The following is a 12261-nucleotide window of genomic DNA, read 5'->3' as shown; positions in this document are numbered from 1 at the left end:
GCATTTTGAGTGCACGTGCGCCTTCAGTACCCGGATGTTGCAAACAAAACGCCGAAAATAGTTGCTCGAGTAGTGACAGTCAATTGTTTGTTTGTTTTTTATGAGAAAATGATAAAAGTTGCGCATTTTCAAAAAAAATTTACGTACGTATTTAAGTACACGGTGTACTTCCGGAGAACCAGTTTAAATGACCAGCATGGGACTACGCCATTGAGCCGCTAGAGGGCAGCGATGCCATACTGCTACGTTAAGGGGACACCCGGAAAAACCAGCACTCGTCAACAATGCAGTCATTTTCTCAATGAACTTTCAAGTTAGTATGACATGTTTATTGTACATAAAAATCACATAGTAAAAGGCGCCATACAACACATCTCAGCACCCCAAGTGCAGTAGCATCCATGATGTCACAAAGCTGGATAGTAACAATAAGCATTTGTATATACTCAAAGATCTCCTATAATATACAGTGAACGGAGCAAAAAAATGCAAGCAAAGAAGAGTAATAAGGTTGTTTTGGCAGCTGTACAATATAATATTCTATAAAATATTTAAATATGGAAAGTTTAGGGGCTAAAAAAAAGGTACTGCGTTCCCTGAAAGTCATGTTAAAGATAAAGAGAGTTATGTCTGTAACTTATTAACTATGTTTAATGATCCCTTGCAGCAGACTTTGGCCTGTCCAACTCGCACTGCTGCACACAAACTGTACATCAATGCAGAGGAGAAGCAACGCACACAAACTATACCGTAGAGCCGGATCAAAACATACGCCGCATACTTCCAAATATGAATAGATATTCTCGCTGCTCGGTCTTCACTGGCCTTGTAGGGTCTGGACGAGGTTCATGCCCGAACCGGGAGGCAAAACCCAGCCATCCTGGCCTTGATTGGTGTGCAGGAGGCAGTAGAGCTGCTTCAGATGGGTCACTATGTTGTCTTTGATGTCAGGGATGGAGATCTGGAGGCGGACGCTGCCGCTATCGAAGGAGCGCGTGTTGTCTCCAGAAAACATCTCTGTGATCATGCGGGCCACCACCGGAATGATCTGCAACAAGACGACGGAGACGATTTGGTCGAGAAGATGACTAAAGTTCATAAAAGTCTACATGAAGTACAGATTTTTTTTAATTTCACTTTTAGTCAGAAATTCCCGAACTTCTCCGAATGATGCCTCTGTTGATTAACCACAGTCTCCGCCAGTTGCTCCAAAATCTAGAATTAGCACCAAATCAAAAAAGATTGGCAGATGTGGCTGTAGGAAACCTCCTGTTGTCTTAAAAAATAAAAAAATTACTTGCCGTAGCGTCATTTACAACAAACTCATCAGCGTAACCAACATTGGCTCTGTCGCTGCTGTGTTGTACAATATACTTTGAAACATAAATGACCAGCCCGGACAGCTTTCTCATGTACTCTAAATCATTAATGTTTAAAAATTTATTTTCCAAAAATGCCGTCTTTATTTTGTTCTCATATTTGTACTTAAAAAAATAAATACAATTTTGTTTAATATTTCAACTATAATAAAAGTAATATATAATAATATAATATTCATTCAATTTCTACCGCTTTTTCCTCACAAGGGTCGCGGGAGTGCTGGAGCCTATCCCAGCTGTCTTTGGGGGAGAGGCGGGGTACACTCTGGACTGGTCACCAGCCAATCACAGATAATATAATATTTATAATTTTTTCTCTTAATATTTTGACCCTGTTCTTGTAAATTCACATCTGTCAAATTTTTTTGTTTTCCATAATTTTATTAATATTTTGATGCCTCAAAACTTTCTCCTACAATCGAATTATCCAAAAGTGACAACTTTATTTGATTTTGATATTTGCATTTTGATATTTATTTGGTTTTGATTTTCTACAATAAAAGCTCTGATAAAACATTCCACTGTTCTCAAATATCTTAATTTTTATTTTTCTACACAAAATAAAATGAAAAATAAAGAAAAAATCAAAAATAAAGAAAATCAATCAATCAGTAATAAATAAATATAATAATAATAAAACTTAAGAAACCACATATAGTTGGTGGGTAGACAAATGATTTTTTTAGGGTCTTGAGACACATGCTAACTCGCAAACTAGAGAGCTAGCGACCTAAACGGTAGCCTTCAACTTATTTCCTTTAAACTTAAATAGCCAAAAACTTACCACTTCCACACGGATAGGGAGGATAACTATTAACAGTTATTTAACCTTTAACATGAACATGAATCAAACGTAATAATTTTTTCTGGGTACATGATACCATACAGCATCCGTATCAAACATTAAACTTCCATATCAAGGCGGGGGCCTCAAACTAGTGTCCTGCGGGCCACATTTGGCCCGCGAGCCATGTGTTTGAGACCCCTGGTCTTGAGACACATGCTAACTCGCAAACTAGAGAGCTAGCGACCTAAACGGTAGCCTAAAAAGTTATTTCCTTTCAACTGAAATAGCCAAAAACTTACCACTTCCACACGGATAGGGAGGATAACTATTAACAGTTATTTAACCTTTAACATGAACATGAATCAAACGTAATAATTTTTTCTGGGTACATGATACCATACAGCATCCAAACATTAAACTTCCATATCAAGGCGGGGGCCTCAAACTAGTGTCCTGCGGGCCACATTTGGCCCGTGGGCCGCGTGTTTGAGACCCCTGCTATAAGATTTCTCGTAAAATTATAACTCTTTCCCGCAACCAAATTTTCCAAGTTCCCAAGTTGATTCCTAGAATAGGAATATATGGAAAAATAAACAAAGCATACAGAGGTGACATCTGGTTTCTCACCTGAACCATGATGAGTTTCCTCTCTGTCGGCCTCCCGTCAGGCCACTCCTCGCCAAAACACAGGCTGATTTCAAATTGCGGCGGATTTGGCGTTTGGCCGCGCTGGTGGGCGATCACGCCTACGAAAGAAAAATGCAATTATGTGACTTAAAAGAACGACGCCCGATGCAACGTCAGGTGCTGCAGCGAGAACTTACCGCCGAGAAAAGACTCCAGGCAAAACAGTTTGACCTTTTTCTGTCGCTCAATAGGATTGGGCGCGGCGGCGTTGGGCGCGCAGGGCCCGGACCAGTACACCTTGCACTGGCACAGACGGATGGCGTAGATGTCGTGGCCGCTCACCTCCAGGATCAGACCTCGGTCCATCACGTCCAGGAGACGGTTTGTGAAGAGCCTCTGCTTGTCGTTGGTGATGTTCTCCGTGGTCGGGAAGCGCAGCTGCTCCAGGCTGACCGGCCCAAACAGCTCCTCCTGGTTGACCATGGGGCCCAGGTCTCCGTAGAAGAGCCTGCAGCCCTGCGGGTTGCTGACGGTGATGGTGGGACACATCTCCCTCCCTCGGTACAAGAACTGCACCTCCAGGTCAGTCACTGTGTCAAAGACCAAGGTTGGAGTTCTCATTTATTTCCATATTTGTCACTTAAATGTTTCACGGTTGACGAGCGGTTAGCGCACAGGCCTCACAGCTAGAAGACCCGGGTTCGATTCCACCCTCAGCCATCTGTGTGTGGAGTTTGCATGTTCTCGCCGTGTTTTTGGAACGTGGGAGGAAACCGGAGTACCCGCATGCACGGGGAGAACATGCAAACTCCACACAGACATGGCCGAGGGTGGAATCGAACTCGAGTCTTCTAGTTGTGTGGCCCACGTGCTAACCACTCCCCACTGTGCAGCCCCTAGAAACAGCCAATGACCTAAATATGATGAAACCCGTCTGAAAAATTGAAATGTGAGCGCTTTGTAATTAGAAGCTAATGATATACGCCATCGAGTGGTTAGCGCGCGGACCTCACAGCTAGGAGACCCGAGTTCGATTCCACCCTCGGCCATCTCTGTGTGGAGTTTGCATGTTAGACATAGACATTCTTTATTGTCATTGCACAATAACACGGCAGTGAAATTGCCAACGGAAAGTCGTTGCCTGGCTCCCGTGTAATAATAAATAATAAACAATAAATAAACAATAAATAAACAATAAATAATAAATAATAAATTGTTTGGTTGGCCACCAGTTCAGGGTGTACCCCGCCTCTCGCCCAAGGATAATAAATAATAAATAATAAATAATAAATAATAAATAATAAATAATAAATAATAAATAATAAATAATAAATAATAAATAATAAATAATAAATAATAAATAATAAATAATAAATAATAAATAATAAATAATAAATAATAAATAATAAATAGTTTGGTTGGTCACCAGTTCAGGGTGTACCCCACCTCTTGCCCAAGGACAATTAAATAATAAATAATAAATAATAAATAATAAATAATAAATAATAAATAATAAATAATAAATAATAAATAATAAATAATAAATAATAAATAATAAATAATAAATAGTTTGGTTGGCCACCACTTCAGAGTGTACCCCGCCTCTCGCCCAAGAATAATAAATAATAAATAATAAATAATAAATAATAAATAATAAATAATAAATAATAAATAATAAATAATAAATAATAAATAATAAATAATAAATAATAATAATTGTTTGGTTGGCCACAAGTTCAGAGTGTACCCCGCCTCTCGCCCAAGAATAATAAATAATAAATAATAAATAATTATTTATATAAATAAATAATATCAATAATAGAAATAAATAATAGTTTGGTTGGCCACCAGTTCAGGGTGTACCCCACCTCTTGCCCAAGGACAATTAAATAATAATAAATAAAAATAAATAATAAAAATAAATAATAAAAATAAATAATAAATAAATAAAAATAAATAAAAAAATAAATAAAAAAATAAATAAATAAATAAATAAATAAAAATAATTGAACCCAAGTTGCTTTCAGCTTGAGGTCAAGATGGCTGGACATTCTCCTTCAATTCGAATTCATGCTTCTGAATCAGCAAAAACACCCCAGACCATCACACTACCTCCACTATATTTTACTCTTGGTATGATGTTCTCTTACGCCAGATGTAATGGGACACACACCTTCCAAAACGTTCAACTTCTGTCTGGTCAGACCACAGAGTATTTTCCCAAAATGTCTTCGGATCATCAACATGACGGGTATGCTCTTGGGGTCAGTTTGGTTAACCGGCCACTCCTGGGAAGGGTCACCACTGTTCCATGTTTTCACCATTTGTGGATAATGGCTCTCACTGTGGTTGGCTGGAGTCCCAAAGCTTTAGAAATGGCTTTGTAACCTTTTTTTTTATAATGTTAGATATCCTTTTGTCCACACAGGGTCATGTAGGTTTGGATTTTGTTGTCCCTTGTCCCTTTGAAAGCTGAATTTTGTGTTGTCATCGACTAATATTTACGTTTTGTTTGATGATCTGAAACATTTGACCTCCACTTAACCTCCACTTCCCTCACAGGTTGAATAAAGTACACAGAGTGTACTTCAATACACTTTGAATACATTTGTGTCAACGAGTAAAACCAAAGACTCACTTGGGAGGGAGCTGATCCACATCTCAGGAGAGGCGAAAAAGGAGTCTGCTAAAGGTGTGGCCTGCATGGAGTGGTCCGACATAGGAGCGGGGGGCATGGCAGTCAAGGTCGGTTGTTGCATCTCCACATCCACCGGTTCCTGTTTAGGCCAAATTTTCCCCGGTTCCTCTTTGGGCCAAACCTCATTGGACGGGGGGCAACTTGCGGGTGGCATGGAAGACTCAGAGCCCATGGGAGACCACATTATGAGCGGAGACGGACTCGTACCTGGTTAACAGACGACTTTTCTTAGTTTGTGTTTTATGCGATCGTGCAAAGAGTACCCACCATTGGACGGGTACGGGGGGAGGGATTCTGGTGTGTCTGGAACATCTTCCTCGGCGGCATCTTCCTCGCCTGGAGTCCAAGGACCAGCGTCTGCAGATCCTGTGGTTTCATTTAGTCGATATTACGCACAGAAAGCCAGACAACGGGTGTAATATATCCATCTTACATCGGTTCAGTTTGCCTGTGATGGATTTATACTTACAGTATATGAAGAGCTTGCAACCAAAAGGCGCTAAATCCAATTTTCACTAAGTTGCATGTTTTTCATGAGTTTAATAGACCTCTGTCATGTGTATCCAAATCACATATTTTGCTCTTGAAATCATTTTTTAAAATATGAAAAAAAGTGATATGAAATTTATGCTTTCAACCAAAAAGCGCTATTTCCATTTCAGATTTCAACCAAAAGGCGCTAAATCCAATTTTCACTAAGTTGCTTTATATATTTTACACGTAACAGTCCACCTGGTATTATTGTATCTGTAAAATTGTCATGCAATCTGCTATTATTATTTATTATTTTATATTATATTTAAATATTTTAAAAATAATAAAATATTATAATAATTACAGTAAAATTAAAATAATAATTATATTATTATTATGTAAAATATGCAAATATAACAATATTATATAATTAATATAATAATTAGCATTAATATAATAATTATAATAATCATAATAGTTATAATAATAATTATAATAATAATAATAATAATAATAATAATAATAATTAGTATTATGGGCTTGTGTCCCTTTTTTCAGGAGCACTTTGTAAACAACAGACCATGTCAAAAAAGGAAATTGATAAAACCATCAAAAGGTTGGCTCAGGCCATGATGCCAGGTTGTATGTTGACTTTAAATGAAATACTTTGGAAAGATTGGGCGGGCCGTATTCAAACACTTGGCGGGCCGGATTTGGCCCCCGGGCCGTAGTTTGCCCACCCCTGCGCTAAATCCATCATTTCAGCCAAAAGGCGCTAAATCCATCATTTCAGCCAAAAGGCGCTAAATCCGAAAAAAAATATATATAAAATACATGGTGTGTGCAGGATTTTTATAGCATGCATTTTTATGACCTATATTGATAGCTCTTTCATTTGCAATATAGACTTGATGACCAAATAGATTGATATGTGCGTAGTTAAAAATCATTGATTTTCTCGAAATCAGTCAAAATGGATTTAGCGCCTTTTGGTTGCAAGCTCTTCATATACTGTATCTATATACTACGTTTACATAGTGTAGTCCAAAAAAAAGTTACGGATCATCATTCTAAATGAACCAATATCGTCCTTGAATCTTATCAACAACCATGAACTGTGATACCAATCGAATAGTATCCTTACACCTCTAATGGTTTTCATCAAAATAGCCATGCCAAAATGTTGAGTTGCTGCTGGATGTTTGTTTTCTTTTCCAAAACAGGAAAGTTTAAAACAAAAACGGATGACGCAAGTGCAGAGAACGAGAGAAGCCCACCTCGTATTTGATCCTTTGAAGTGTTCATTTCACTGATGACTGCTATGAAGGAACGCTTTAAGAGGTATTTGGCTATCCGCGAAAAAGTTCTGCAAGTTCTCTATTTGCTTGATTCTCCTCAAAAACTAATGACACTATCACAATTATATATTCAAGTAAAGTTGATAAATCATATTAGGGACTCTCGTCAAGGAAACATGAACAGTGTTTGCCCCTTCCTGGTTTCTTATTTTTTTGTCTTTTAGCCGATCAAACCAATTTAAATATTAGTCAATGACAACTCAAAGCAAAATAAATGCAGTTTATACTGCGATATATCTGTGTAGAAAATGTTATAAAGACATTTCTAAAGCTTTGGGACTCCAGCAAACCACAGTGAGAGCCTTTATCCACTAACCCTAACCCTTCCCAGGAGTGGCCGGCCCCAAGATAAATGGAAAATAAATGGAAAATCTGGTTGGTGACCTCGAGCTGAAACCAAGTTGGGTTCTACAGCAGGACAATGATCCAAAACACACCAGCAAGTCCACCTCTGAAGAAAAACCAAATGAAGACTTTGGAGTGGTCTAGTCCAAGTCCTGACCTGAATCCTATTGAGATGCTGTGGCATGACCTTAAAAAGGCTCCAATGTGGCTGAATGACAACAATTCTGCAAAATTCCAAAATTGGAAGAGACTCATTGCAAGTTATCAGAAATGCTTGATTGCAGTTGTTATCAGCAGATTTTTCTCTCTCAAACTGCATTTTGTGTTCAGTTGCATTGTCATTGACTTATACTGAAATTATACTGAAGTTTTACTGGAATTTTACTGGAATTATACTGGAATTTTACTGAAATTTTACTGAAATTTTACTGAAATTTTATGGTTAATGTTTGAATTGGATTCATATTATTTTCTATGGGAAAATTTACCTTGGTTACAGTCTGTTTTGGTTTGAGTTGGACCTTCTGGAACTGATTGACATTAACTATATATATATATATATATATTTCTATACACACACACACACATATGGTTATGGTTAATGTTTGAATTGGATTCATATTATTTTCTGTGGGAAAATTTACCTTGGTTACAGTCTGTTTTGGTTTGAGTCGGACTTTCTGGAACTGATTGACATTAACTATATATATATATATATATATTTCTATACACACACACACACACACACACATATATGGTTATGGTTAATGTTTGAATTGGATTCATATTATTTTCTATGGGAAAATTTACCTTGGTTACAGTCTGTTTTGGTTTGAGTTGGACCTTCTGGAACTGATTGACATTAACTATATATATATATATATATATATATATATATTTCTATACACACACACACACATATGGTTATGGTTAATGTTTGAATTGGATTCATATTATTTTCTGTGGGAAAATTTACCTTGGTTACAGTCTGTTTTGGTTTGAGTCGGACCTTCTGGAACTGATTGACATTAACTATATATATATATATTTCTATACACACACACACACACACACACACACACACACACATATGGTTATGGTTAATGTTTGAATTGGATTCATCTTATTTTCTATGGGAAAATTGGAAGAGACTCATTGCAAGTTATCAGAAATGCTTGATTGCAGTTGTTATCAGCTTTAGGGGGATTTTGAGGGATTTTTCTCTCTCAAACTGCATTTTGTGTTCAGTTGCATTGTCATTGACTAATACTGAAATTATACTGAAATTATACTGAAATTTTACTGGAATTTTACTGAAATTACACTGAAATTTTACTGGAATTATACTGAAATTTTACTGAAATTTTACTGAAATTATACTGGAATTATACTGGAATTATACTGGAATTATACTGGAATTATACTGGAATTATACTGGAATTATACTGGAATTATACTGGAATTATACTGAAATTATACTGGAATTATACTGAAATTATACTGGAATTATACTGGAATTATACTGAAATTATACTGAAATTATACTGAAATTTTACTGAAATTATACTGGAATTATACTGAAATTATACTGAAATTATACTGAAATTTTACTGAAATTATACTGGAATTATACTGAAATTATACTGAAATGCTGGAAGATCATCTTGTCCATGGATCTTCTCATTACCTGGGTTGCTGAGAGGCTGCAGGATGTCACAGACGTCGTAAATCTTTACGGGATTCATCGGGACTTCTTTGGTTCCGTCGTAGATGAGGTTGAATTCCCGGCTTTTGTTCAGGGCGCACCGGAGCTGGGCTTTCCACTTGGCGGGATCGGGTTCATCGGATCCTTCTTGGAATTTCCCCGTCTCTACAGCCCACGCCTGAAGGAACATGTCAGTGTTGACGTGTCTTCTGAATGACTTGTACATACCTTGGTTAAAATACGCCCCCAGTTAACATATTTTTTGGTTAACAATCAATATTTTTGCAAAAAAAAGTTTGCATTGTTTAGCGTCCGTTTTTTTAGCGACTACCCTCTTGGATCACGCGCACAAGACGAAATCTTGTCATACTTGCACATGATGCAGCAATGCAATATGGGCTGCAGGCGCCATTTTATGAAAACAGAGTTTGTTCGGCTGTGGTGCCTACATATATAATATCTGTAAAATGTGTTTGCCGTTTACATTTGCGGTTGTCTGGACCGGATGAATTGGATTTATATTATTTTCTGTGGGAAAATTTACCTTGGTTACAGTCTGTTTTGGTTTGAGTTTAACCTTCTGGAACTGTATATTATATGTGTGTATATATATATGTTATCTTCTGCATGTATAACTCTAATTGTTGTCTATAAAATGTGTTTGCCGTTCACATTTCCGGTTGTCTAGACCGGATGAATTGGATTTATATTATTTTCCGTGGGAAAATTTACCTTGGTTACAGTCTGTTTTGGTTTGAGTTGGACCTTCTGGAACTGATTGACATCAACTATATATATATATATATATATTTCTGTACACACACACACACATATGGTTAATGTTTGAATTGGATTCATATTATTTTCTATGGGAAAATTTACCTTGGTTACAGTCTGTTTTGGTTTGAGTTGGACCTTCTGGAACTGATTGACATTAACTATATATATATATATATATATATATATATTTTTTTTTTTTTTTTTCTATACACACACACACACATATGGTTATGGTTAATGTTTGAATTGGATTCATATTATTTTCTGTGGGAAAATTTACCTTGGTTACAGTCTGTTTTGGTTTGAGTCGGACCTTCTGGAACTGATTGACATTAACTATATATATATATATATTTCTATACACACACACACATATGGTTATGGTTAATGTTTGAATTGGATTCATATTATTTTCTATGGGAAAATTTACCTTGGTTACAGTCTGTTTTGGTTTGAGTCGGACCTTCTGGAACTGATTGACATTAACTATATATATATTTCTATACACACACACATATGGTTATGGTTAATGTTTGAATTGGATTCATATTATTTTCTATGGGAAAATTTACCTTGGTTACAGTCTGTTTTGGTTTGAGTCGGACCTTCTGGAACTGATTGACATTAACTATATATATATATTTCTATACACACACACACACACATATGGTTATGGTTAATGTTTGAATTGGATTCATATTATTTTCTATGGGAAAATTTACATTGGTTACAGTCTGTTTTGGTTTGAGTCGGACCTTCTGGAACTGATTGACATTAACCAAGGCACAACTTCATGTATTTTATTCATTTAGTTATTTCTGTATAAAAAGTGTCTAAACTGCAGAAACAGCTCATTAATATAATATTCACCCCACACAGCCACAAATACCCCCCCCCCCCCCCCACACCACACGAACAAACGCTAAGCAAGGACCACACGTACTTGTTTTTGTCACGTTCGTGGTGTGGTTTGTGTGTATTTAATTAATATTTAATACCTTAAATATGGTGTCCTCGTCCTCGTGCTGGGGCGTGTGTCGCGTGGCGTGTTTCCACGGGATCTTGAATCGCATGGCCTCACGGTCGAGCCATTCCAGGCCAGGATATCTCCCGCTGTCCACTTGGGCCACCAGCCACGGCTTCAGGCGGACACGTCGCGGCGCCACGGACATGTCGACTGGGTAAGACAAACAAACACAAACACGCGTGGGAAGGATAATTCAAGCAATGACAAGTTTTGTAGCGTTCAATCACTCAAGGTGGACTCAAACAAAAGTCGCTTACCTGCGCGAACCAGGAAGTGGCCTTTCCTTTTTCCTGTTGGACTCTGTACTAGAAAAGAGTCCGGTTTGGGGTTTTTTTGGGGGGGGGGGGTGAACCGTCGCTGCCTTCAAAACGAACCTCCGTGGAATTCTTTAGCTGAATCAGCAAAGGAGGCTTTAATGCGAATATCACAACACGGTTGTCTTCTCCGACGGGTTGTTTTCTCTTCCTTGACTCGCCCCGCCCACTTCAAGCCGAAACTCAGGTACGCTGATGACGTCACAGCAATGACACACCCTTTCCGTTGGAGTGGCGCGTGGGCCGCAGACGGAAGCGGTGGGCGATACCAAGTATATCCTTTCGTGGCAAAATAAAAGCTAAAGTAAATGGCACATAAACATAAACAAAAACTCTTTAATTACCCACAATTCCCTCCTTACTACCCGATTTTATAAACACGTGACAATATATAAATATGACAATATCAACAATGTAGCAATTAGCAGTATGAACAGCGCAACAAAAAATATATATTTGTGATATATAAACATCTCAATCTCAAATTAGCATTATTTTATAGCTTTTATATATTATCATAGATGGTTATTAATAACCCCCCCACAAACACGACACACCCCGATACTTCTACAACACTGGTTGTGTAGTTTCATCACAATTATGTATGTGTGTTGGTGTGTGATGCTAATTACACCTTTTCCATTGATCATCAAAGGGTGCAATAGGTAGGTGGGGGGGGAATGGGGGGGGGTAGGTACTTTATTAATCTCCAAGAGAAATTACTATTTGCAGCAGCTGTGCAAAAATAAAACAAATCAAGATAGGAT

The 12261-nt window shown here is 37.5% G+C and overlaps 1 protein-coding gene across 1 annotated transcript; it reads right to left on the bottom strand.

Annotated features, from left to right (window-relative positions):
• Positions 1-307: 307 nt before the first annotated feature.
• Positions 308-11683, bottom strand: irf6 (interferon regulatory factor 6). The gene is made up of 8 exons (XM_058055456.2): positions 11438-11683; positions 11152-11330; positions 9356-9551; positions 5759-5857; positions 5432-5698; positions 2991-3383; positions 2794-2912; positions 308-1048 (listed from the first exon to the last, which is right to left on the bottom strand). Exons 2-8 carry the CDS (start codon positions 11323-11325, stop codon positions 818-820), a joined length of 1479 nt encoding a protein of 492 aa, XP_057911439.2. The 5' UTR covers positions 11326-11330; positions 11438-11683; the 3' UTR covers positions 308-817.
• Between the last annotated feature and the right edge of the window lie 578 nt (positions 11684-12261).

This window comes from Doryrhamphus excisus, linkage group LG18 (genome assembly GCF_037039965.1).
Source record: "Doryrhamphus excisus strain RoL-2023G ecotype Guam linkage group LG18, RoL_Dexc_Guam_v1.1, whole genome shotgun sequence".
Taxonomy (NCBI): domain Eukaryota; kingdom Metazoa; phylum Chordata; class Actinopteri; order Syngnathiformes; family Syngnathidae; genus Doryrhamphus; species Doryrhamphus excisus.
The sequence above is the reverse complement of the archived record's forward strand: the minus strand, read 5'-3'. Positions and strand labels throughout refer to the sequence as shown.

Bases quoted from the DNA above. Each gene is read 5' to 3' on its own strand.
- irf6 (XM_058055456.2), bottom strand. From the start codon at position 11,325: ATGTCCGTGGCGCCGCGACGTGTCCGCCTGAAGCCGTGGCTGGTGGCC. The intron at 5,858-9,355 runs GTAATGAGAAGA...ATGAAACCACAG, and splicing joins GCAGCCTCTCAGCAACCCAG to GATCTGCAGACGCTGGTCCT. The intron at 5,699-5,758 runs GTGGGTACTCTT...TCTGTTAACCAG, and splicing joins CCCCCCGTACCCGTCCAATG to GTACGAGTCCGTCTCCGCTC.